This window comes from Cotesia typhae, unplaced genomic scaffold (assembly GCF_013202065.1).
Source record: "Cotesia typhae breed Kobodo isofemale line unplaced genomic scaffold, CoteBio_Ctyphae contig_23, whole genome shotgun sequence".
Classification (NCBI taxonomy): domain Eukaryota; kingdom Metazoa; phylum Arthropoda; class Insecta; order Hymenoptera; family Braconidae; genus Cotesia; species Cotesia typhae.
In genome coordinates this window covers 279,958-306,715 of record NW_027423729.1, presented here as the reverse complement: position 1 = coordinate 306,715, position 26,758 = coordinate 279,958, and the positions used below count along the sequence as shown (strand labels likewise).

Here is a 26,758-nt window from a genome sequence, read left to right as displayed (position 1 = left end):
AAATTAAGTATTAAATTATTTAATATCATCGTTATTAAAAAATAGCAAAACAAATAAACAGAAAAAATGATAACATATTGAATAATTGTTTAGATGATGAATTTATTTGTATAAGCAAAAGCTAATTTATCTTATATGCGAATCAAGTTGAAGATTTTTATGCGAATAAATGAAGAATAAAATATAAAAATGAATAATAAATATAAAACTATCCAGTAGTCGTTAAAGCCGAATATTATAATATCACGTTATTTAATATATATATATATATATATAATCTTTTTTAAACATTAATTAACAAACATTAGCAATAAATTATTCAATATTATTTATCATTTATTATTAACACGTCTAATAAATGATTATTTGGTAATTATTAAGTACGAATTAAAATAATATAATTTATTAAACGACAGGACTTCGGACGGCAGCGGCGAGACCGTTGAAGACATAAATATGTATTTGGTAATGTCGTATATTGTTCTCGCCTGTTGTTCTAGATGTATTTAGCGAACATTATCCAGTAAGTGACGTTAAGTAAAGCAAAGAGAGCTGGGAAAAATACTCTTGAGGTTCGATCAATGTTCAGGGCTCGTAATCTTGCTTTTTGAGCAGGCGTAAGACCTGGTGGTGGTGCTAAATTTGCAGACTTCTGTGACCGACCCGATAATAACATTGCGTTCTCCTGTGTGACAGTAATCACAACTTTTGAACTTCAGGGTTTATTGCTGAATATCTTCTATGCCTCGATGAATAAATTCAATTGTAACTATCATCATCATTATCTTCATTTTTTTTTTTTTTTTTTTAATATTATTATTACTAATAAATTATTGATTATTAAGAGCACATTCACCTTCTGATTGTCATTTAAATAGCTTATAATTAGTTTAAATAATAAATTTTAATTCTGATAATTTTTCTTCCGTAAAAAAATGACTTACAACAAGGTAAATCTAGGAAATATCTTGTTAAAAATGATAATAATTTCACCGAGGCACAGAAGAAGCTATATTACAATAAAAAATAATTATCATTCAAGCATTACCTTAGAAGCAATATCAAATATTTTATCAAGCTTAGTATCACCAGTGCTGGTTGAGGTGGTAGCCGGAGGCGGAGGAGGTGGTTTAGGTGCTGAGGGGGCATCATTATCACCCAGCACAATGTTCACTAAACAATACTCCATAAGCGCCATGAATACGAATATCGTGCAAACAGACATAAAAGCATCCACCGCTTTGAGATACGAAACAGGAGGCAAAGACGCTTGACTTTTTGCATGCTGCGTTGATAATGTCAGCAGAGATGTCACGCCAAGAGTAACTCGAGCTGGTGCCGCCTCTGGTTTTATCCAAAATGACACCCACTGTAAGCAATTTATCAATCAAAATTCACAGCTATTCAATTGATAATAATTTAATTAATAATTAACTTACCGACATGATGACAATCAAACACGTTGGTACGTATGTGTGGAACAAATAGTATCCGAGTCGTCGTTTTAACACAAATATTACTTCAAGACATGTGAAATTACCTAGTCAAATAAATTTATAATACAGTGTAAGTCATTCCATTTTTTAATTATTTATTATTAAATAGCACGCTTTAAATACCCGTTGAGTAAACTTGAGTGCAGTCTGCAGTATAGTTTTTAACTAGCTGCAATTGTGGTAGCTCAATGTTCTCATCAACAACTAGGGGTACGTCTGGATCCCACTGGAAGATCATTTCATCCGTTGTGTGCGACACTGTTGACCGAGTTTGTTAATTACATGTTTTTTTTATATTCAATTTTATTTTATTAAATTATAATTATATTTATATTACATATTATTATTATTATTTCATGTTACAGATAATATAAAAATGTGTGCTATTAATTATTACACACCCATATCGCACCCAAGTATTTTTTTTTTTTTTTTTTTTTTTTTTTTTTTATCATAGAGACATAAAAAATTTATTATGAAGAAAAAAAATTTGTCAGACTTTTATTGAAAATAATTATCTTTACTTACAACTCTCCATTTGAAGTTTACATTCTTGAGTATCATGGGGATAAATTAAAAAATTCATAGCACATGATAACTTTAGCGTTAACCTGAACAAACGATTGATTATTATTAAATAATAAAAAATTACCAAACAAAATGATTATTAAACAATCTTACTTGACCATATATAAAATAGTCTTGTCTTTGTAAAGCCACAAATAATGATTGGGTATCGTCATAGTTTGAAAAGTTACCGATTTTGCATTTTTGAAGAACGAATCAGGCCTCCACATTTTTTTCAGCCAGTCAACTTCTAGTAATCTTTTAAAAAATTATTTTTAATCATAAAATTATTATTAACTTATAATATATAAAAGATTAATAAATACCTGTATTCAGAAGTCATGTTCTCAGGAAGTCGCAGTCTATTATCTTTCCATGTTTGAGCGAAAAAAATATCAGCAGCATAAGTCTAATAAATGAAATATTAATGAAAATTTTAATACATTCATAGTCTATATTAATTATTTCAGAAAAAAAAATACCATCGAAGTTTCATCAATAGAATCTAGACCCATAACAGTAACATGAAAAAAAACCGTAGTCGCTTGTCCATCTTTTTTAGGCGGTCTCATTTTGTCATATAATTTGGGGTCTTCTGGTAGAAGATCATAAAATTCTAAACTCTTCCTGCAATATATTTTAAAAAACTATTAACTAATTAATTATTGTGACTACAATAAATAAATTGCGCCTGATTGCTATTTTTCTATAAATATAAATAAAATATTTAATTTAAATAAAAAGACTATATAAATTAATAAAACAAAAATGTTCTGCCATGACTACAGAAGCGATCTTACTGAGCGTACGTATCGTTGATGAGAAACCCAGTGAGTAGAAGAAGATAAATGAGAAGATGAAGATTCGTATACGCGGCAGAGCCGCGTTCCCAAAATCTTGACATCACTTTTATTTAAATAAAATTATTGTTTATTTATTCAATTTTTAAACTATGTGTACACATCACGTGTCTTTTCGTTAATTTACTCATTAATTTTTTTTTTTTTTTTTTTTTTTTTTTTTTTTTTTAACTGTTGAACACAATCAAAAAACTAACAATAATAATGACATAAAGTTTTTAAATTAGTGAATTTTTGGTAACTAGTCGCGAGGAGACACATTCAACGACTGAAACTTCTTGCAGAGATTTTGCAGAAGTTGCACAATTGGTAGTGGGAGATTTAAAGAGCTACCGAGTAGGCACTGACGAGCTAAGGGTGGTGACGGTGGTAAAAAAAAAGAGGCGGAAAAGCTTTAAAGTGTATCTATCCTTCCTTTTCAATTTGTTTTTTTTTTTTAACGGTAACGTCTCTCATCGTTCTACCAGTCAATTTTAGTTACTAAATATTCTCACCCCTGTTACCAATCACTGGTTCCGATGTATATTACCAAGATGGGCTCCAATGTGGGAAGAAAGTACAACAAATAAAATGGAATAATAAAACTAAATTCCGTAGGGATAATCCCTCTGGAATATCTTACCCTCGACCTCTCCTCAATTTACTTCAATGCAGTAAATCTCCCACTATTCTGTTTTATTATTTTTTTTAGTCTCGGAATTATTATTTAATAAATAATAAATTAATGATTAATGACATTAATTTATAAACTATTTGCGTTAATCTAATAAAAAAAATAACGAGTATGAGTTTCAAGAGCCGGTAATATCAATGCTTGGCGTAGATACATCTGCGTATTTTTCTATAACACTTTAATTTATGCAGTAGAAATTTTTTACATAGGATTTATGATTACAATCATAAAAATTAATTTTTCAAGTAAACATTTTTAAAAATTATTCTATTATTAAAAAAAGAAACCCCAAAATATTATTAATTATCTAAAAATTCAAGATCTTCCAGATTTGGTTGAATTTTAAAATTAAAGTCGTAATAAATTTACTTATAAAAAATAAAGAAATAAGTATTATAAATAGATTGTTTTATATGGTATACAATTAGTCTAATTGCCACGTCATTGGGAAAGTTACCTCGGGAAAATGCTGCTCAATGGATCGATTTTTGAAATTGTGCCGTGAATATAAAGCCCAGTTGTAGTTGAGTGGCTATATTCTCAAAGAGAAGGGTTGCTTCCTCAGGGAATGATAGTAGTAAAGATTTCAGCACAATATATGTATTTTAAATATACTTATGTTTGTATAGATGTACAAATGATTCGTAAGTTGTTTAAAAACGTGGATCTGATGATTCTCAGGGACGAAGATGATGAACAAAAGCAAGGAAACTTAAGGGATAAGTATCTCCGGTGCTAGAGAAATGCATTCGGGCTCACAAAGTTTCTACTTTTTTATCCATACACAATGTTCGCAATTATCATATAGTTAAGAATTATAATGATAATTACTAAGAGATTTTTTATTATTCTTCAACATTCGTATTCATACGATTTTAATACAGTGCACTTGACTTTTCTTCTTTTGTCTAATAGAAATACTATTTTTTAATTTTTATTTCTGATTCAGATTTAGATTCAAAATTAATTTTAAATACAAAGAATCTTTAATAATTATAAAATAAAATCAATTGAATAATTTTTAAAATAACTGAGGATTTCCGGGGTTATAAATTTTCAAGTGATTCATTTTAAACAAAAAGCTTGCAGATATTTTTATTATACTTTTAACTTGTTAAATATACTTGTCAAACACCAATGACAATGTTACCTTAATTATCAAGTTATTATTTCAATAATCACAATGGAAATTTTATCATTGTGTCTATTAATAATTATAATTAGTTAAATTAAATTACAGCTAACTCATATATATATATATATATATATATATATATATATATATATATATATATATATATATATATAATTTTTTTTTTCTTATTACTTTATTTCAAGTACAATGAGGGCATCATTCAATATTAATGTATATAATAACACTGTTTCTGTATCGATGCAAGCGTCAATTTTTGGCGCATGATGACGTCATCTCTTCGAAAACATCTTAAGAAGCGATAGGATCGGATATAATTCTAAAGTTGTCTACTCGGCAAAATATTTTTTGCTTACATCAATGTAATAATTAATTTTATCTCAATGTTTTTTATTTTTCTTTTTAAAATTATTAATTTTAATTTTGAACTTTAAAAATTTTTTTTAATACTAGTTAAAAAAAAAAAAAAAAAATTTTTTTAGCCTGTAAAAATTTTTTATTAAACAACTGAGAAAAAAACTCTTTTACAAAATTTGTTTTTAAAAATCAATTTTATAAATTTCGTGACCTCAATGATAATAATGCATACTTGCTTTTATACATCAAGAGACATGAACGCTTTAATATTACTACAAAGTAATAAAATTAAATTCAGGTCATTATTTAAATTTTATTGAAGATTTTAAATGGTATTACTGTTTATTTTTATTGTTAATGTATCTATTGTTTTATTAAACAAAAATGAGACTATTAAAAAAAAAAAAAAAAAAAAAAAAAAAAAAAACATTATTGATGAAATTAATAGCAAAAAGGAATCGATTGTTGGCACAGTGTTGAAAATTTCGCTGGCTTTCTCCCCTTGAAATATTTCAAGTGTATTCGAATGACTTGACGAAGCAACTTTACATCTCTCTTGACTCGAGTTTTACTCAAATATGTATAGATATATCCATAGAGATAGATATATTCTCTTTGTACTCGTGAATACTTTTTCTCGTACTTTAGAGTCTATACACATGGAGTGCGAGATGCCACCCAACTTTATTTCCAACAGAGACTCGAGTATTTCCAGTCATCCACTCAACTATTCCTCGTGGTAGTGAATTACCAACACCTTATGTACTATTCAACTTACCCCAATATTTAATGATTATATGACGTCAGTTATCCATATATATTATTACATTAAATATAGTATTAAATACTGTACAACTATAAATAAAACCCTTTGATATTTTATTTTTAACTTTTAACTTTTAATTACTAAATTTTTATATCATTCTTCTTATAGCTTCAGTATAAATAAAAATTATTATTTAAAAATCTCTAACATCCGAATGATCAATTTTTGGATACTCAAAAATAATTTGAGGTATATTGATTGATAAATTAGATTATAGGGCTGTCTATCGTAGATTGTGACATCGTTTCTCCTTGGGTAGTTGTACTATGTACTGGTAACATAACGCGATTCAGCGGCGTGCTTTTTTTGCGGACGTCAGCCGGTATAACGTAAGTAGAGAAAGGAGACAGTAGGGATGAACGCTAGTCGGAAGAGTTTAAAACAGAGTGAGAGAGAAATGATGAGGGGTAAAAAAAAAGGCATTGAATCTAGTTGGAGGCGATATACGATAAGCACGTCTCCCTCTTCCTCTGACCTCAAAATACGTCTCCAATATTATTCTTCGCCTGTTTTATCCTCTCATCTTTACTTTTTATCAGACTTTCTTGGGCCTAGTTTTTTTTTTTTTCTTCAAGTTGTGATATCATCGACCTCAGGCTTATTTTTATATTTTACGTAAGTCTATATACTTATTGATTTATTATTTTTATACGACTTACTGATAATTTTTTAGATCTGAAAAAAAAAAAGTTTAAGATTATGATGATGAAAATTTACACTACCGTGAACTCCAAAATGAATAGAATCACCCTGATGGATATACAGGTCCTGTGGCGCAACGGATAACGCGTCTGACTACGGATCAGAAGATTCCAGGTTCGAATCCTGGCAGGATCGACTTTATTTTTTTTATACACTTTAATGTTTAAAAATTAATGTTAGTTTAGCTTTTTTATTTTTTTTATTTTAAATTTGTGTCATTAAAATAATGCATTTAGAATAAACTTTGAATATATTAAAATATTTAGATTTAGAAAATGTACTTTTTGCTTAATTTTAATAAATATATTTAAAATTATTAAACTGTAATTTTTTTTTTTTTAAGTTACAGTAATATGATATAATAAATTCACTTTATTAAAAAAAAAAAAAAAAAATATAACTTACCTTATTAATATTAATAGTGATGTTGATTGAGATGTAGAATAAAAAAGTATAAAAAATAATTTTTTGGTAGGATAGATGATATTTATTCAATAATATCTTAAAATTTTGTTTTTAATTAATTAATTATAATTATTATTGTTTACACTACTGTTTGCTATACTCATACAGGATACCTACAATTATGTCATTAATTATGCGTGAATTCAAAGAATGCGTGAGGTTCGCGCACGATTGATAAAATTTTTTTTTTACTATTAAAAATTAATTTTTCTCAATTTTTGCGCGTAATTGCCGTATTTGACTCGAGGATAGAACTATATAATATAATTGTAATTGGACGGCACGTCCTACTTTATTTTATTTGATTTTAAAATTTGTATCTCTCTACAATTAATTAAAATTATAATAAAAAACAATTAAAAATATAATATATTAAAATAAAATAGTATAATAGTGATATTATTATAATATAATAAAAAATTTTTTTTTTTTTTTTTTTTTTTTTAAATTATTATTATCATGATTATTAATAAATTTACACTTTAAAAATTCCATTCCTCGAGTCATTTAATTCAATAAAAATTTATCTTGCCCCGCGATTACAATGATTCGATCACGATATTGCGTCTTAAAAATTTATATTTTTTTTTTATTTTTTTATTTTTATAATTATACAATAACTTTATTTATTTATTCTTAAATTCATCTCTGGTAATCGATAAGTGTTTTAATAAAACCGTAATTTTTTAATGTTTATTTATCTATTAAAATTTAACGGTATTAATTAATAACACAGTCGACAACGCCGTTGTAATACTGCGGATAAAATTAATCCGCAAGACTGGCCTAATTTTCATTGTTTATTACTATTTTATTAATTATTTATTTTTGTGATTTAATTTTTAGTAATCTTGGAAGTTTATTCCAATAATTTTGAGTTAAAAAAGTCCTTTCTATTTTAGATATTTGGCACGTCTTATTTTCTCCAAATTATATTAATAAATAAATTATATTTATATTTGGAGAACAGTTCCAATAAATATATTTGGAACTTGTTAAACGTGCATATATCTATTTCCAATCCATGAATGATATTAATATTAGTATTATTATTATTATTATTATTATTATTATTATTATTATTATTATTATTATTATTATTATTATTATTATTATCATTATCATTATTATTATCATTATCATTATTATATATCTCTTTTAAACGTTTCAAATTCTATTAATATATAAATCCCGCGCGTTTTGGTTATTTAATTAAAAATTTACTTTTTTATTATATTGTTTTGTTTTTCATCACTTCTTTACACATTTTAATTAATTATTAAAATCTCGCAGATCTCGTTATTAATTAATAATTGATAGATGATGATAAAAAATACATGACAATCTTTTTAAAATTTTATCGTACGTACATTACACAATTGGCGATTGTCTATGTACTGATTTTAATTTTATTTTTAATTATTATTTAAATTCTTTATTATTAGTACGAGATATTTTGACATGAGAATTTCGCGAAAGCCACCATCGCAACGCCTTTTCCTTGATTCTGAAGACTTTTAATGGAACAAGGGCAAGATACTTTATGGAAAGATAACAGAAGAAAAATTGATTTAATTATTATTAATTAATTAATATATAACTTAATATAAAAGGAAAAGGGACGAATAAGTGGTTTTATCCGTAGGGACGGTACTGGAATAAGAAATTAATATACATTTATATAAATATATAAACATATATAGCTATCTATATATCTCGTTCGAGTACACAGTCGCGAAATTCTTTAGTCAGATCGCGAGCTCCAATTACTCGGGGAGAGTTATTGCATGAAATATTGATCTGGATGTTCGGAATCCTTTTCAAACCTCTTGGCCTCCTCCTGCATGCTTTCCTTGATCTTGAGAATGGCTGCTGACTCCGTTTGATCCTGCGAACCAACCAACACCAAGGCCGGTTACACGTAAATCGTCGTGCAACACACCCACACAGGGATTTTTATTTATATTTTGCCGGGTTTTTTTTTTTTTTTTTTTTTTTTTCCTAACCAGTATTTGTACTTTTTATATAAATTACAAACATTTTTATTCAAGTGAACAGTTTTATAATATTTATTTTTCAAAATTTAAATCATCTAACCTTTTTTTCTAATTAATTTACATTCAAATTAAAAAATTAATTTTTTTAATTTTAGATTACAAAAGTCAAAACTTGAAAAATTCAATTGAATGAAAAAAAAAATTTTTTTTAATTAAAATTTTTTTATAATTCAATATTGGAAAATTGGTCGAAAAAAATATTTTAAAAGCTGAAACTATCTTTAAAATTTATACCAATAATAATAATTGAACTTGCATTAGAAATTTCATTTCATTAAATTTTAATACAAAACTGTAATAAAAATGAAAATTGTCCACTGATGATTTATCTATACAAAATATATGGTAAATTATATTTATAAATAAAAATAAATACTTTAAAAACTAAAAATCAAAATAATATAAAAATAAAGAATGTTGTTTGTTTATATTTGAAGTCAAATACTGACCGGCTCATGTGTGTGCCACGCACAGTTGTGGGTGCGTGCTAGGTGTGGTGATGGTGCGTCGGTGGGGTTAGGCTTCGTGAAGAAATAAAAAACGATTTTCTTTCGGGTGGATTCAATTGAGATTATTCTTAAATTTTTTTTTTCTCATTTACTTTTTGTTAAGGATTTGATTTAAGGATTTGTAATTGTAATAACAGGGTGCTCTGACCCACAACACATGGACGTTAATTTAAAATACGAAATAAAAAATTAATTTTCAAATGCCTTTGTTAATTTAAAGGCGGCCTAAGTCCCCCTAGGCACGCACACCTCACCGATTACAAAAAAAAAAAAAAAAAAAAAAAAAAAAATTTTAATGTTGTGAAAAAAGAAAAAAAAATATGAAATTTAAATTGAAAAATAAAATAAATTCATAGTGATTTAAATTTTTGTCTTACATATGGTTTTTATAAATTGAATTTTTAGTTCTATAACTTTAAAATGAGATTTACTAATTCGCAATCCACAATCGCAATCCGACTCACGCATCCATGTGCTACAGGTCAGTACAGCCTAGTACTATATAAAGCTACCAGATTTTTTTTTATTTTTATTTTTAAATTTAAAAGCTAAAATTTTACTCAAAATAATTTTGTCTTTAATTATAATCGACGTCGTCTTTTTTTAACGCGACGCAGAATGTGTGTTTCACGCGTTCCGCAATATTTAAATAAATAAACAATAAAAAAAAAACAAATATGAAGGGCTCAAAAAAAAAATAACATTTAAAGGATTAAAATAATCTTATATAAATAAATAAATAAATAAATAAAAAGGACAAGGATTTAAAGGTTTTAACGTGACGACGTGAAACACAGTATTGAGTATATATATTAAACGAATAAAATTAATAAAAATAAAAAAAAAATAAAAATAATTATAAAAATAAATTTTTTATAAATACGCGAAGTAAATAATTAAATAGACAATTATACATGAATACTTCAAGTAGGCAGCACCCTAAGGGATTAAAAAATAAAAAAATAAAAAAAACTCAGTTGTCAGTTTCGTAACAGGATTACATTTATTGTCTCGATCTCCCTTAGCGTAGGCATTAAATTTATTTATTTAATTTATTTAATAATTAATTGTAGCTTACAACTTGGGAGTTTATTAAGTAAACGATAATAATAAAGGTCCGTTTACACTTCAAGACTTAAGTTTTTATTTATAGTTTTAAAAATAATATTAAATTTAAATGACTATTAATTAATTAAAAGATCATAGTATTAATAATAGTTATAATTTACAATAATAAATGTAATAATAATAATTAAAAAAAAAAAAAAAATATGACTTTCCAGATCACGATAAATCTTGGAACGTAAGCGTACCTTCGACGTCGAGTATATTAAATAGAATTTAATTTTTTAGTTAATAAAAAAAAAAAAAATAATAAAGAAAAATGTATTATTTATAGTTTTTTTATTTAATTATTTTCCATCAAGAAAAAGAGCTTTCAAGACGATATTTCGGACCAGTATTTGTTATTTCAAATAAAACGTCAGAAATTATTATATTTATAACGTAATGTAAATATATAATTATACTTGAAATCGAAATTCTTAAATAATATCAGTCTCGACCAACGGGGGAAAAAAAAAATATAGAAAAATGAGCGCCATCCTTTGTGGCATAAATAATAATTAATAATAACCAGTCCAAAATTTCGTACTTGCACTCGACTATGTTTTTCTATATTTTACATTAAATCGGTAATTATTTATATAGATATTTTTAAACGATTTATAATACGTAATAGCAGCACAGCATAGTCTGGTACTGACCTATAACCACCTGCGGACGGAGTTTTTCTAATATTTTTTTTTTTTTTTTTTTTTTTTTAAGTTTTTACTTTTTCTAATCAACTTTATTCCCTAATTATTTTAATCAGTTAATTATGCTTTATAAATTTAATTTAAATTAAATATGTTAATTTATATTTATTGGAAATAAAGTTTGTTATCATTTAATTATTTATTCATTCATTCATTAAGGTTCAGTACTCACATTACGTGTCTTATATGTATACAAAAATAGTAACGTATTTTTAATATTATATAACATTTTTCTTACTATTTAAGTATCTATTATTCAAGTTAATCCGGCAACGTTATTATTTTTATTTATTATTTTATTATTTCAATTATAATAAACTCGCAGTTATTCTACTCGTATATACTTAATAAATCGCGTTAAAAAAATTACTAATTTATTTCAAAATAATGATTACTAATATTATTTCGTCATTTAAAATATACAATTGTAGGCTTTCTTTGTTTGTTCAATTAATTATGTAATAGGGTATTAGTAATATATATAAAAAAAATATGTACATACATTGCTACATATATGGTCTTGAAAAATTTTAATTAATTAATTAAAAATATCATTAATAACCGTTATGGCATTTATTTTTTTGTTTGTTTTATAAAAATTAAACAAGCTCCAAAAAATTCATGCTGTTATTCATTTTTTTTTTTTTTTTTTTTTTTTTACAAATATAAATTGAATCGTGATTAAAAATGATAATTGTCGTTTAAAATATTTACAATTAGTAATTGTGTGAAATAAACGTACATAATAATGTGTCCTTAAGCACGATAAAACGATTTATAAATTTTTAACATAGACAATAATTCATTGATTATTTAAATTGTTGTTTGTTAATAATATTATATCATTTAATTATTAGTTATTTATTATTATTATTATTGATTATTAATCGCAATTAATAGACGATTAAAATAAACACAGCGCGTAGTTTAATTATCAACTTTTTAAATTACGACAAAGATGTCGATTGTACTTTTAAAACATATCTGTTTGTTTTTTTTATTTTTATTTTTTTTTTTTTCCTTTTCATTAATAAGTACAGATTATATTAATTAATTAACTTATAAAAAAATTAATTGAGCAATTAAGCGGCAAGATACTTTTTTTACTTTAATGCTATTTTATCGCAAGAGTGTAGAGCCCACTAGGTAATTGTGACGCGTAAGTTGCCGATTATTATTAATATTATTATTTTTATAATTATAATTAATTGATTAATTGAGTGCATTCCCGATTAAAACGGGAGTTTGTTAATAGAAGTGAGCAAAAATTGGAGGGATTTATTCTCTCGTACCAGTTTTGTGATTACATTAAAGAGTATTAATTATTCAAATATAAAAAGTAAAAAAAGAAAAATACTCGTATAAGAATGCACAAAAAAAAAAAAAATAGACTAGAATCTTGAATAATTTAATTTTAAAATTGATTATTGGACTATTTAAAAATTTAAATTCGTTTTAATAATTAGTTTTATGTTTTCAAAATTTTTATTACTCTTAAATGTATTTAAAAACTGGTAATTAATTATTAACCTTTACGCCATATTTCAAGTTATTAAGAACTATAATATCATTAATTTTTCTCTTAATATTAAGAATGTTAAATCTTAATATCAATTTTTTTTTTTTTTTTTTTTTTCCATAAAATAAATAATTTTATTATTTCAAAGCAACTATCAAAATCTACGGTATAAAGGTTAATAGTAAAATTTAAAAATTAATACTACAGGAAAACACGTACAAAAAAATTAAAGAATAAAATTATGCGACAAAATCAACTATGATTACAAAAAAAAAAAAAAAAAAAAAAAAAAATAACAACAACCTTTCGTAAATCAGGCACCATCGCTTATGAGCTAGAAATCATTGTCTAATAAATATAAATAAAGAAAAAAAATAGTCCGCGGTAATTAATCATTATAATAACGAACGCTAAGTAATTTCACAATCAAAGATGTAAATTAATAATAAAAGATTAAGTAAAACAAACAAATGAAAAAAAAAAAAAAAAATGAAATATAATAATTAGCAACCTTGCGAGTATTAGAAAAGCATTTACATAGTTTTTTTTTTTTTTGTTTGTATGGCGTTAATGGCAATTTAATAACTGTTAATAATTGTTGTTAAGTTTCTTAATACTAACACGGATATTTTAAAAAATTGGCAAAAATAACGATGTATTGTACAATTTGCATAAGTCTTAACTATTCGCGAATATCGTTTTAATTAATTATTATTTTTTGTTCTTTTTCTAATTATACTGTGCAGTTATTTGTTTATTTTTTTATTTATTTATTCAGTTTTGTTTTTAATTTAACTTTAAACTAAAATATTTCTTATCAGAAGAACTTATTCGCGCTGAATCCTTCCTCTCACTGTGGGTAAAACCCGGTGTCTATTGATCTCGTAGCTGGATCCAAGGCGATTTGATTTAAAAAAACTGTCGAGAATAGAGAACGTGCACGAATGCGGTTACTCTGGTAATTATTTATTTAAATAAACCCGGCAATTATTTTAAATTTTATATCAAATGCAAATCGCGATTTATATTAGAGTTAATTTATTAATAACTTATTTATCTGTCATTCCGTAAATATACATAGGCATATTTAAGCCATGAGTATCGATCGTGTATCCAAATTATTAATATTATATGCAGCAGTAGATATTTATAATTAATTGATTAATCAAATTTTGGATTAGTTGTGAATTAATAATTTGAAAATCTATGGATACCTGATCGATCTTTTAATGCGTAAATTTTATTTATTTATTTATAAATGCAATAGCTACCACACCAGTATCAGTTATTAACGAGAGCCTAATGATAATAATTATTTTAAAAAATTAAAAAATATAATAATAATAAATAAAATCTAATGATACTGTATTATTTTTAGAAAAAATAAACGCGTTATGGTAAAATTAGCAATTGCGACAAAAAGACCTTAATGATGTAAGCAATGGTTATATTGTTATATAATAAAAATAAAAAAAAATTATTTATTTTTTTTTTTATTTAATATTGTTGGATTGCATGCGTATTAAGTTCTACGCGAATACGTAAGACCGTGGATTGTGAATTGATTGCAAAATAATGAAAAAAAAAAAAAAAAAATAAATAAAATAAAAAATAAATAAATAAATAAAGATTTATATCAAAGTTAATAATATAACCTGGCTATACTTACGTTTTCACCGGGTCCACCAAATCCACTTAGGTTATAATCACCCATTCCGCTGCCACTGTCTTCTCGCGGTGTACCAGGGCCACCATTCGCTGGACTATTTTTCATACCGTCAAGACCATCTCCATTCAATACTGGGCCCATTGTGTTAGGCCCCATTGGGCCCATAGGTCCACCTTCTGGTCCCCCACTCATTGGAAAATCCTGTGTTAAAAATAATTCACTTGTAAACTTAATTTATTGTATTTTATTAAATATTATTTCACTATCAAATACTAAAGAATTAAATTACTATTACCAAAGCTTAAATTAAACATTTAATAATTATAAAAAAATACTTACGCCAGGCATATTGCCTCCAGGTACTGGTTTCATCATTGTGTACATATTTTCACCGCCACTATTGCTGCTATCTTGCGGGCTTGGCATTATTGGCGTACCTGGACCTGGAGGTCCTGTCGAACCAGGTGGCCCACCATAATTACCAGGTGATGATGATGAATAGTTCATAGGCTTTAAATTTTAATAAAATGATAAAATTGGTTGCAATTTAACGAATAAATTTTATTAATTTAAACTTACTGTTGATGTGTTTGGTTGCCATTGTGGTCTACCAGGTCCTGCCATGTTCATAGGTGGCATACCAGGACCTCCAGGTCCACCAGGACCTAAACTACTGTTTGGTGGTGGGCCTCGCATACCTGGGCCATAATTACCAGGACCCATTGGTCCCATGGCTGGCCCACGAGGTGGATTCATTCGTGGATTCATTGGATTCATACCCGGTGGACCTACAGAAAAATTAAATATTAATTTTAATTCTATTTAATTATACATTTGATAATACATTCAATATTTATTATTGTGCTACACAGATTTTGAGTTTTTGTTAATACTGTCACTAATTTGATACTATGATTGTATATTAAAGAAGCGTGTCTAGATTCGTATTTTAAAAAGTACAATTATTAATAAAATACACAATGGCGTTTGGATGTCAGGCATTGATCATTGATTTATAAAAAAATTTTTTGCAGATAACTTATCTAAAGAATAAATTTTTAACCAGAGTTTTGGAAGTAAGCAACGGATTCCATGCTTTAAAACAAACAATAATTAATACAGAATTTGATTAAAAAAAAAAAAAAAAAAAAAAAAAAAAAAAAGTGGATGTACCGTGAAATGAATTACAATGAGGCATTAAATAAATGAAACCACAAAAAGCTTATGTTTAAAAATCAAAGCAAATACTCTGGTTATTTTTTCGGTTAATTGGATGCTCTATAATCAAGAATAACTTTTTTCAAATAGAAGCGTATTATTTTTTGATTAAACATCTATTGTTCCTTTGCAGAAAAAAATGTGTTTTGTGCGGGTATGTAGGATAAGTAGTTGCAATTGTTTGATATTAAAAAATTTTTTATAGTAGTACTAATGATGTGCGTGATTAAATTATTTTAAGCATAAGTAAATGAGCTTGTGTAATTAATAAAAACACAGAATTAAATAAAAAATACAAAAAAAAAAAAGTAGGCAGAAGAGGAGAAAATAAGATGGTAGGCTCGACAATGTAATTGTGTGTATGATTCGATTGGTGGGTTGGTTTCCTACCTTGCCACCCTACAAACTCTCCAGCTTCGCCTGAGGAACACAAGAGCACACATTAGTACGGCAGGTAGGTAATATAATAGTAAGGTCAAGTTGATTGCTACAAACTCTTATTTTTACAGTGGCATAGTGATAAAAAAAAAAAAAAAAAAAAAAAAAAAAAAAAAAAAAAAATTACTATTTAATTATTATTCAAGGAATCAAATTTTTCTGTAAATTCGTATTTTTTTTTTTTTTTTTTGTACAAAATTGATTTATCAATTATTAATACTAATAAATGCTATGCCACTGTCTTATAGACTATTAAAAAAACCAATCCATTCCAAATCACAGCAATTCAACCTTTTGATAAATTATATTTGATTATTGAATAAAAATCATTTATTGCTGTGTCTATAATATATAATATAAAATGAAATGTTTTATATTTTATTTTTTAGTAAAATTAATTTTAAAATTTAATTATGATTATTATTTTATTTCGATACACATGCGACTAAATCATTCTTCTTTCGTTATGCTTGCCAATACTTTTAATAAAAAAAAAAAAAAAAAAAATAATTAAAATAATAAACGTAAATCAACTGACAAAAAAAAATACAATATTAATTAATTCTTACCTTGTCTATTAGGATCCATATTATTTGGCATCATTGGTTGACCTGGTGGCTATAATAAAAATAATCAATCAATTAATTGATATAAATGTAAATTAAAAATTGAAAATATTAAAAAAAAAAAAAAAAAAAACACTTACTCCGTTGAAATCATTTCCCATTTGTGGCATACGTACTCCAGGTCTTGGTCCTGAAGGATATCTAGGTCCCATAAACTGCAACAATAAACAACACATATAATTTCTTTTCATCAAAATTAAAACCTATAAATTAAATATGTTATTTGAAGAATATATAGGTATTTATTAGATAAATAGATATACATATTTTTTTAATTTGTAAGTTGTGCAATTATAATTTTTAAAATTGTTATGACTTTGACTTTATTGTTTCAATAAAAATAGATATCTACTCGCGTACTGTTAAAGAAAAAAAAAAAAAAGGTTCACACTCTAAGGAGAATGCATTATTAATTCTATTTTTATAAATATCAAGTGTTGTAAATGAAAAATATTTATCGTTACAATATACAGGCTTAGGATTTTCTTAGCAAGGGGCAAGATGCTAAATTATTATTTATTAATTAATTAATAATTAAAGGAACAATGCAATTGTGTGTTTAGTTAACACTGGAAAAGTGTATATTATTATTTTTAATTCATTTCCAGTCTTACCTTGTTCGCTTTAGTGTATTTATGTTTAAGCATTAATAGTTTTTATGAATCTGCGTTAGTGCACAAAAGCCGTATTTATGTTTCTTACCTTCATTTCAGGGTATTATTTAATGTGTTATTGTTTATTATTATTATTATTATTATTATTATTATTATTATTAGTATATAATATTAATATTAATAGTAACAATAATTATTATAAAATATGTATTTATACTATTTGTTGGAACGAAAAACATAAAACCAACAGGAAATGACTTTTATTAAATGTGTTCTTAATTGTTACGTGTATCAATCATTTAAATTAAATAATATACACTGAATTACATTCGCTAATTAATTGATTGAATGAATGATGATTGAAATACGAGACAATTGACAAGTATTGTTAGTAAAGAAAAGTAAGCAAGTTAGTAAATAAAAACACAAATACCGGTATTGGAATAATATTAAATGACGAATGATTATTGACGTGATATGAGTGATAGTTTTTGATAATGTGTGAATGTGTTGAATGAGGCTTACCTGAGTGGACATCATCTGCGAGTGTGGGGGCGGGGGTGGCTGGGGGTGCTGGGGAGATGGCTGTGATGAGGGGTGTGTGGGCGGAGATGGTCGCATTGTCGAGTTGTTCTGCAACAAGCAATGCAAACGACAGACATGTAGCAACACTGCGATCCAGGCAACAACTATACTAGAAAGGCTTTTTTTCAAATTTAGTTTTTTTTTCTTTTTAGGAAAAATGATTTTGTGTTAAAAAAATTTCTTAGATCGAAATTTGTTTAGTAACTCGTTATTAATACTATGTTACATACACAATTAACATTATTAACTTGTAAGAAATAATTTTTTTAAAAAATAAAAAATTAAATTGTATGTGTCTGTATGAAATTATGTAATTTTACTAATTGAAATTATTTAAAAATAATAATTCAAATAAATTTTTTTATGAAAAATTTGTTTCTTACAAAATTAATATTTAATAATATAATATTTGATAAATAATGATTTGGTTGATTTATAAACAAGATTTAATTATCTAAGGTAATGTATACAAAATATTTAATTATTAAATAATATTATTTGTATATAGTACCTCAAATAAATTAATATGATAAACTCAGAAAATATACAGTTAGTTAAATAATTATAATTTTTATAACTGTACATTTTATTGAACTCTGACATAAGGAACCGAGCAAGCAATATTTTGTGCAAATCCTGTCGACAATAAAATTGTTTTTGTTACAAGTAGATAATAAATAAAATAATTTTGAAAAAAGTACCTTAACTTTGATCAATGCGTACAAATAATTTAATAAAATATATTAATAATCTGTAAAATAAATCACTATTTATAATGTGGATCACATTGAAAAGAAAAAAAAAATGATCTAGTCTCTAGGGCGGCTGTATTTTATTAGTGTAATCCCAAGAGCTTGACCTTTATTAGTTACATTAAGGTGATCCATTTCTTTTGTTTTTTTATAAAATCATCAACTAATTCCCAAATTTAATAACGTATAGACAGGTATTTGCTTGAACTAATTTCTATAGTGAGTAAGGGCTATTATCTAATATCTAAAAAAATTTGATTTGGTAAATAATTCCTACATTGAGTCCATGTAGCAGAGAAATAGAATAATAAAGTGAAATGACCAGTGCAAGTATTTATATGTAAATATGTATATTTTAATATACCACTCAAACAACTTTTGTTTATCATTCAATTTTAAAACCTTTCAATAAATAATTTAGAAAAAAATCTTTACAATATGAATTAAATTATAATCGTAAAGATTTTTTTATTTTTAATCATTCAAAGATTTCAAAGTTGAATAGAATTGTTTACAATGATGTACTCATATATACATATAATACGTAAGATTCAGGTACATAGCAAAGAAAATAATAAATACAAAATAGTGGTGTCAAGCATGGCAATTTGGAATTTACACTTGTTTCAAAACTATCCCTACACTATAACTTAATAATTTACAAATAATAACAAACATAATGACAATTTAATCTCTTAATTACTAATAAATAATTTATCAAATATCAAGTACTTAAAACTACAGCCTGCCTCTTAGAGTACTAGATATCGACGTATTTATATATGTATAATATTTAAAACTTGAATAAATATTTTGAGTACATAATAGCTTTATATAGCAGGTGTAGAAAATAATTCAATTGAATGACAAGTTATTTTTTTAATAATAACCAGATTTGAATCAAGTGTAACTTTTAAAATTCAATAAATGAAATGTATCGTCATATCTTAAAAGAAGAAATATAATTATTAAAATTTATATGTAATTATAACAAGACCTCATTTTATTAATTAATGCTGTCAGAAAAATAAATTTTAATTAAATCCATGTTCCCCAGAGACATTCACAAATTATAAAATTATTTATGTACAATATACAACGTGCATCGTATGTAGGGTGAAGCCTTTTTTTTTATATAATTGCATCCCGATATGACCCACCAAACGACAAGCATCAAATGAAATTGATATTTATCATGAAAGACCGCATAGAAAATAGTTTCTTAATTAATAATTGATTTTTTTTTTTTTTTTTTTTCAATTTATAATTAAAACAGTGACAACATATGACAACATGTGAATTTTTATTTGAAGAAGTTAAAATTAATAGAGTACGAGGTTTAAAAAAATTTTCGAGCTGAAACTGAGTTGATATTGTTCTTTTAGAAGAAGTATATAAAAAAAAGAAAGATACAATTTGCTTTATCACATACTCGTTTAATTTTAACTCCGTCAATTATTATGACTAGATAAAAAAATAAATAGTAACGTGTATAAAATAATAAAATAATTTTTAATTGACTTACGGGAAAGAATCCAGGAGGTATTGGACCACCAGGCATGCCATCATTTGGTGGCATCTGTCCGAGTGGTGATGGTGCTGGTCCGGCATTCTAAAATTGTTTTATTTATTCATTAAAAATTGAAAATACTATAAATATAACCATAAAATATATCGCTCAAACGTATAAATCAATATTTTACATTATAAATAATAATAAATTTAATAGTTAATAGTTAGTGAATTATTAATGAACTTATGACATTAGAGATTAATTGATAAGTTATCAAGCTCAGTAATGCTGATATTGATATGTTATAAATTTTAGTAAGCAATAATATTGAAAGTCAAGAACAATTCATTAAATCAATAGTATTTATTATTATTATTATTATTATTATTATTGTTATTATTGTTTATAATGTTTTTAGTAATTTATACTTACGTGAGCTATTCCATTAACGCCATAACCACTGTTTACAAATCCCTAGAAAATAGAGAACCCATTAGTTGTCATGCAACCGCCGATAGTTCCTCGTTTTATTATAATATTTTTTTTTATTTTGTTTATAGTGCAGATAATAATGATCAGATGATTAATGATAATTATTGAAATAATTGTTCAACTCACATAATCATGGAAAGCTTTGGCCTCACTACTGTGTTCACACGAGTCACGTCGCTCAGGTGCTGCACAATATAAATCCCAGAATACGCTGTAAAAATCAATTCAAACAATTAATTAATTATAATAAATTATTATTATTATAAATAATTATACTTATTTAGTTTAACTTACCACCACCAAGAATGCAGGAATCCCGGTGGTTCCCCAAGTGTTATATTTTTTTCCCATCGTATCTGTAAAATAAAAAAAAAAAAATAAATAAATAAATTACAGTGCTGCTTCCTTGAACCATTACATATCTTAATTTTTTCATCAAATTTGAACAAGAGTATAAGAGACAATCTGGTAAACTTTAAGGATGTAGTACTGAAGAACTTAATTTGAAATTTATTTTTTTTATTTTTATAATAACATGAAATAATATTGAATTATTTTTATTTTTTATTGAAAATTTAAGTATTTCTTACACTTGATTAAAATATCTGAAGCTTTAAGTTTTGCTCTTGGAATATTAAATTATTAAAAATAAAAATTACCTCCGACAGGAAAGTTTGTGCAGCTTTTTGTGCGCCAACATGTAGCAAATACTCGTAAACGTACAGAGCTAATCTGGAACAATAATAAATAAAATTAAAAACAATTCTACTACAAAATTGAAATATATTTAATATTTAAAATGAATAGATGTGTATTACATGTTATAAGTACAATATGAGAGTTGAAGAAGCAGAAGGTGTATTGCGATGAGGATGAGGAGGAGGATGATGGGAGAACAAGGATAAGTAGCAAGTATGTAACCACGAATTCATGGTAATTGTCCAATAATTTCCGCTCTGCTTGAGGTGCATTTAATCGGTCGAGTGTCAACGACCCGGCGTCATTTCTAACGGAATATATATATATATATATATATATATATATATATATATATATATATATATATATATATATATATATATATCCACGGTTTTAAAACCACAGAACAAGTAAGAAACGGCATCATCACACGGGGGGTCTTGGACGAACAAACGTCCGACGAACGTAAGCGAAAACAACATTAACAATTTGCGTGAGAAAAGAGAGGATGGAGAAAGGAACAAAATTATACATATATACAACACTACAGCTAGTGTTGTGAAGTATGTAGTTGGTTATCTGGAACATAGCCAGGGGTGCTCAATCTCAGCCTACTGTCACGTGTTTAGTATTGTTGTATTACATATATGTATATATTTAGGAGTGTGAATCAGAGCACATATATTATATCTGAATAGTTATCCCGAAGTGACAGTGATTAAATTTAAAAAAAACTGCCTCTAGCTCATCAGATATAGTATTTTGACATCTCAACTTTTCACACTGTCAGTTAAACATCAGCTCACAATCCGCATGTTTATGTTTATCAATTTTATTTAAACAAATAATATTTTATATTCATTTATCTACTAAATCTCGATAATGCGCATGTAAGTATAAACATGTCAGCTGAACTTGGCACCTTTGCTCCAAAATAAACAACACGATTTTTTATATTAATTTTGGCTCAATTCTGAAATAAATAAATGAAAAATTAATAAATTTTAATAATTAATAATAAACTTACTTTTCTCTGGCTTGACTGTCCGAAGGTACTGCGGAACCTTTGCCTTTTGCGTACATCGTAGTATTTACTTATCAATCTCCGAAATATATAATTATATAAATATATAATACAATTACTACGTATGTAAATAAATATATCAAGTTTATATTTATGGCGTGGGAGCCAGACACTAAAATCCTTAACTTATTGTAAAATAATACCCACAGAAATTAATACAAAAAACAGCGTGTTTAGTCTTCTCAATGTCAATAAAATAAGAAAAAAAAAAAAACTAACCAACAAAAATAAAAAAAAAAATAAATAAATAAAACAAAAACTATTTAATTATTAAAATCCCTAATTTATCCTGTGTATTTTATGATAATAAATATTAAAACACGCGTCACACAGGTACGTTGTTACACCAATTGTCCTCTCTCTCACTTGTACCAATAGCTATACAACTCCTCATGGCTTCGTTTGAGGGTTAAACTCCGCTGGACAAGCACACAGTATCGTCATCGTATGGAAACGATGACGATTTGTCGACAGCAATGCTACTAGTGTCTCAAAATATCGAAACTAATCAATGATAAAAATAATAACAGTATTAACAGTAGTAACAATGCTTGCAGTTACTAGTGATGTTTGTTGTAATTATTAATAATAATAAACAATAATAAAATGTATAGGTTGATGAAGACGTCGATGAATACGACGTCGACTAGGACAACGGCAACGAGGACTAGTTGCTGCTGATTATTCCCCGGCGACGCTCTCTATGTTTAATCCGTGAAAGAGGGCGACAGTGAACCTATTGCTACTCTGCTTCCTAGCTAAACTATCTCCCTCAGTTATATATATTTAACTGTCTCGCTCTAGCCTCAGTAAATTTAACCTCTTCTCACTCAAACTCAATATTTCTGTCCTCGTTCATTAGCTTCGTCTTTCTCTTACTCTCTAGCTCACGTTCCGGCACGTTGCTTTCGTCTCATTCTCTCCACAAACCACCAATGCAAGTAAGTATTTATAATATTAATATTTATTTCATTCAAATAATTTATTGTTATTTATCACTTATCACTTATGGTTTTATATATTACAATACTATTTATTATTTATTTGTTATACGCGTCTCTGACACGTCACTGTAGCAAAGTTACGCCTCTCTCGGTCACTTCACTTTGTCGTCGCACCTTACTTCACCGCGCTACCGCCACCGCTTTCGTCTCCTCTCCTCTTTACACAGCTATACTCTCAAATACATACACGCACACTTTTACTATACATACATGCTAGTATACACTCTTATCAACACACACTATACTTACAAACATTTATATTTATACATGTGCAGACATATTCACTTGGACGCCATCCATACTACCAGACTACGTCCCTTGCCGCGTTGTCCACCACCCCTCAACTTCAAAAACCCTTCGCATATATATTTTAAATCCGTATATGTATACACGTGTATATAAATGCCTCCTGAGTACGACGCGCACGCCACTATTGTGTATGTAGTATATATCAGAGCTGTTTTCTCTCTTCTTTTCACGATCTTCTTCTCTAGGGGTGTAGAGGTTTAATTTATAATATACGTGTATAAATAAAATACACTGAAAAATTCGTAATCACAGACACGCGTTTTCTGCTGTTCGTTTACGTAAAAATAAAAATGCGCATGTGCGGTAATTTTAACTGCGCGCGCATTCATGACTTCAAGGTCCAGGTACGACAGACGTTCAAGGTATTCTAGCGCCCTTTTGCAGACATTTTTAGAACTAAATTTTTATCTTCTCAAGTATCGTTAGAAATTTTATGAAAATTCCAGGATCATAATTCATTTTCATAAGTAATTATTTTAATAGTTGGACGTAAAAATTAGAGAAATTTGAATTTGGCGGGTCTTTTTTTTTTTTTTTTTTTTAATTTTTTATTTAAATTTGGAGTTCGAGTATGCGGGATTTGTTTATTTATGTAGTACATTCCTGATAGGAAAGAAGAGCTTTGATTGGTAGAAAATATTTTCAGTGTTTGTATGTGTGGTATGTGAATTATGTATGTAAGTGAGTTGAGAGTAGTGAGTATGAGTCGGTACTGCACACGGACACATTTCAGTCACGGGTTCACCCACGGAGATTTTGTATAATATAGGTATAGACTGAGTGGAAATACTGAAGGCGGGAGGTACGAGGACCAGCGAGTTTAGCCGACGCGAAATACCCGACAATTGACGAGGCGTCGAGGGGCCGGATAAGGGAGACACTAGCTGTTCTCATGGGTGTACAGCTTCCCCTTTCTCATTTTTCTCGAGCAATCGATATATACATATATATTGTTCTGACAAATAATTATTTCAATTTAGATTTTTTTCATTTTAAAAATAAATTCCATCCGTATCCGTCTATTTGGTTTCCATCGAAATTGATTCGATGTCAATATCAGCTCCAACCCGCGGCGAGTTATCATTATTATTATTATTATTATTATTATTATATCTACTATTTATTATGATTTGATCTGATATATGTATTTAAAATAAAAGCATGTATGTAGTTTGTTAGTATTGTATATATTTATATATTGCATGAGTAAAAAATAATGAATGAAATTCCTTGCAGGATCTTTACTACACACATTCAATTGAGGAGTAAAAGTTGTACAATATCTTATATGGATGGATGGACCAGGTACTATAACATGGGAAGAATTTGTTGAGAATGCGAAAAGTTTTGCCCGAGTTTCAGATGAAATTTTGGACAGTTGGGAACTCCGTGGTGACAAGGTACAAGCCGATCAATAGAGGAATGACTCGCCGGGAACTGCACTATATGAATATACCTTTTTTCTCTTTTTATTCGTGTGCGCACTTTCTCTCTCGTTTGTGCACATGCGTTTTTAAATCAAACATTTTTTATATTCGCTGTCATTAATTACATTATTATTATTATTATTATTATTATTATTATTGTTGCTAACTTTTTTTTTTTAGGATGTACCTGCTCAGGCTTATTTAGCACGTCGGGTAAAGACCTTTGTAACACGAGACTATTTAGATTATCAGGATAATGCCGAATCTAAAAAAAAATTAATTAAAAAGGATGGGCTTAATGATGATGACTTAAATGCTGTTGATGATCCCTTCGAAGCTAAAAACAATTTAGAAGTCCTATTTATCACGGAACATCACATACTTTGGTCCATGAGTTATAGCGTACCTGTACTATTCTTCAACGGTTGGATCTCTGGTATGTATAAAAATGTCGATTTTATGCTTTTTACCGTATATTTGTTGTATAAAAAATATTTAGTACTACTCTGACGACTAGCCTCGATGCCCGGTAAGTACGATCGGCACTAGACCTTAATCCGCGAAAGTGCTGCTTCAGAGTACTGATTTCACGAAAATTACTAACAGATCGATATTTTTTTTTCTTTTTTTGAGAGATTATGTTTTATATGAAACTGCTTTTGTGTTGTTATATATATATATATATATATATATATATATATATATATATATATATATATATATATATATATATATATATATATATATATGTACATGCACTTACGGTTCATTTACATTATTGTAATGTATCGTTATCAATTTAAAATTTCTAAAATTAAAAAAAATTTATTAGACTTTCCGGGAGTCAATCCTGTAAATGTCGAGTTAGCACACAAGCTTGTACATCACAATGATACGAGTCTGGGATATACCGAGCTGTCACAGGCAATTCATCCGATTCTCGGCACGACGTTTCTTCAGCTTCATCCTTGTATGTCGAAGGAATTAATTCAAAATACTTCAAAGAGGTAAAAAATTAATCCATGTTGTTGAGATTTTTTTTTTTGAATAGAAAAAATTATCAATTGATTCTCTATATAATCATTTTGTAGCAAAAATAAATTGGTAAGCTGGCTCAGCGCTGTGTCACCTGCTGCATTAAATCTGCAAATTAGAAATGAGTATTTCAAGCTAACGAATTCCGATTGTTAGTTAAAAATTACTAGAATTATTATGCTGATAAAAAATTTTAGTATCTGATAATTCTTTTAATCAGTTAAATTGATTTTCTAATACATTGAATAATATATATCACTTATATAGGAATATATGTCATAGAAGATCAGAT

At 26.8% G+C, this 26,758-nt stretch overlaps 3 protein-coding genes and 1 non-coding gene across 13 annotated transcripts; 2 read left to right on the top strand and 2 right to left on the bottom strand.

Annotated features, from left to right (window-relative positions):
- Positions 1-102: 102 nt before the first annotated feature.
- On the bottom strand, positions 103-2,967 carry Ort (glycine receptor ora transientless). 2 transcript variants are annotated; one of them, XM_074238775.1, is made up of 9 exons: positions 2,873-2,967; positions 2,546-2,690; positions 2,390-2,472; positions 2,178-2,321; positions 2,025-2,107; positions 1,620-1,754; positions 1,440-1,540; positions 1,049-1,369; positions 103-685 (listed from the first exon to the last, which is right to left on the bottom strand). In XM_074238775.1, the coding sequence occupies exons 1-9, from the start codon at positions 2,965-2,967 to the stop codon at positions 497-499; spliced, it is 1,296 nt and encodes a 431-aa protein (XP_074094876.1). In that variant the 3' UTR covers positions 103-496. The 2 variants fall into 2 exon arrangements, with proteins under 2 accessions (XP_074094876.1, XP_074094877.1); XM_074238776.1 differs by having other exon boundaries at positions 103-652.
- Positions 2,968-6,696: 3,729 nt separating this feature from the next.
- Trnar-acg (transfer RNA arginine (anticodon ACG)) lies at positions 6,697-6,769 on the top strand. The gene has a single exon. It is a non-coding gene; the product is annotated as a tRNA-Arg (tRNA).
- A 363-nt stretch (positions 6,770-7,132) lies between these two features.
- On the bottom strand, positions 7,133-24,250 carry Ssdp (Sequence-specific single-stranded DNA-binding protein). Of its 9 annotated transcripts, none has more exons than XM_074239409.1 (14): positions 22,635-24,250; positions 21,568-21,640; positions 21,203-21,264; positions 21,035-21,119; positions 20,849-20,890; positions 20,429-20,515; positions 18,092-18,199; positions 17,033-17,107; positions 16,896-16,944; positions 16,279-16,308; positions 15,336-15,458; positions 15,010-15,113; positions 14,671-14,871; positions 7,133-8,987 (listed from the first exon to the last, which is right to left on the bottom strand). In XM_074239409.1, exons 1-14 carry the CDS (start codon positions 22,688-22,690, stop codon positions 8,880-8,882), a joined length of 1,203 nt encoding a protein of 400 aa, XP_074095510.1. In that variant the 5' UTR covers positions 22,691-24,250; the 3' UTR covers positions 7,133-8,879. The 9 variants fall into 9 exon arrangements, with proteins under 9 accessions (XP_074095510.1, XP_074095502.1, XP_074095511.1 ...); XM_074239401.1 differs by having other exon boundaries at positions 15,010-15,180; positions 15,250-15,458; positions 22,635-24,243; XM_074239404.1 differs by lacking the exon at positions 7,133-8,987 and adding an exon at positions 11,465-13,919 and having other exon boundaries at positions 15,010-15,180; positions 15,250-15,458; positions 22,635-24,247.
- On the top strand, positions 23,501-26,658 carry Atg10 (Autophagy-related 10). Its single transcript, XM_074239411.1, has 5 exons — positions 23,501-23,632; positions 25,241-25,404; positions 25,612-25,867; positions 26,264-26,438; positions 26,523-26,658. The coding sequence occupies exons 2-5, from the start codon at positions 25,297-25,299 to the stop codon at positions 26,620-26,622; spliced, it is 639 nt and encodes a 212-aa protein (XP_074095512.1). The 5' UTR covers positions 23,501-23,632; positions 25,241-25,296; the 3' UTR covers positions 26,623-26,658.
- The last annotated feature ends 100 nt before the right edge of the window (positions 26,659-26,758 follow it).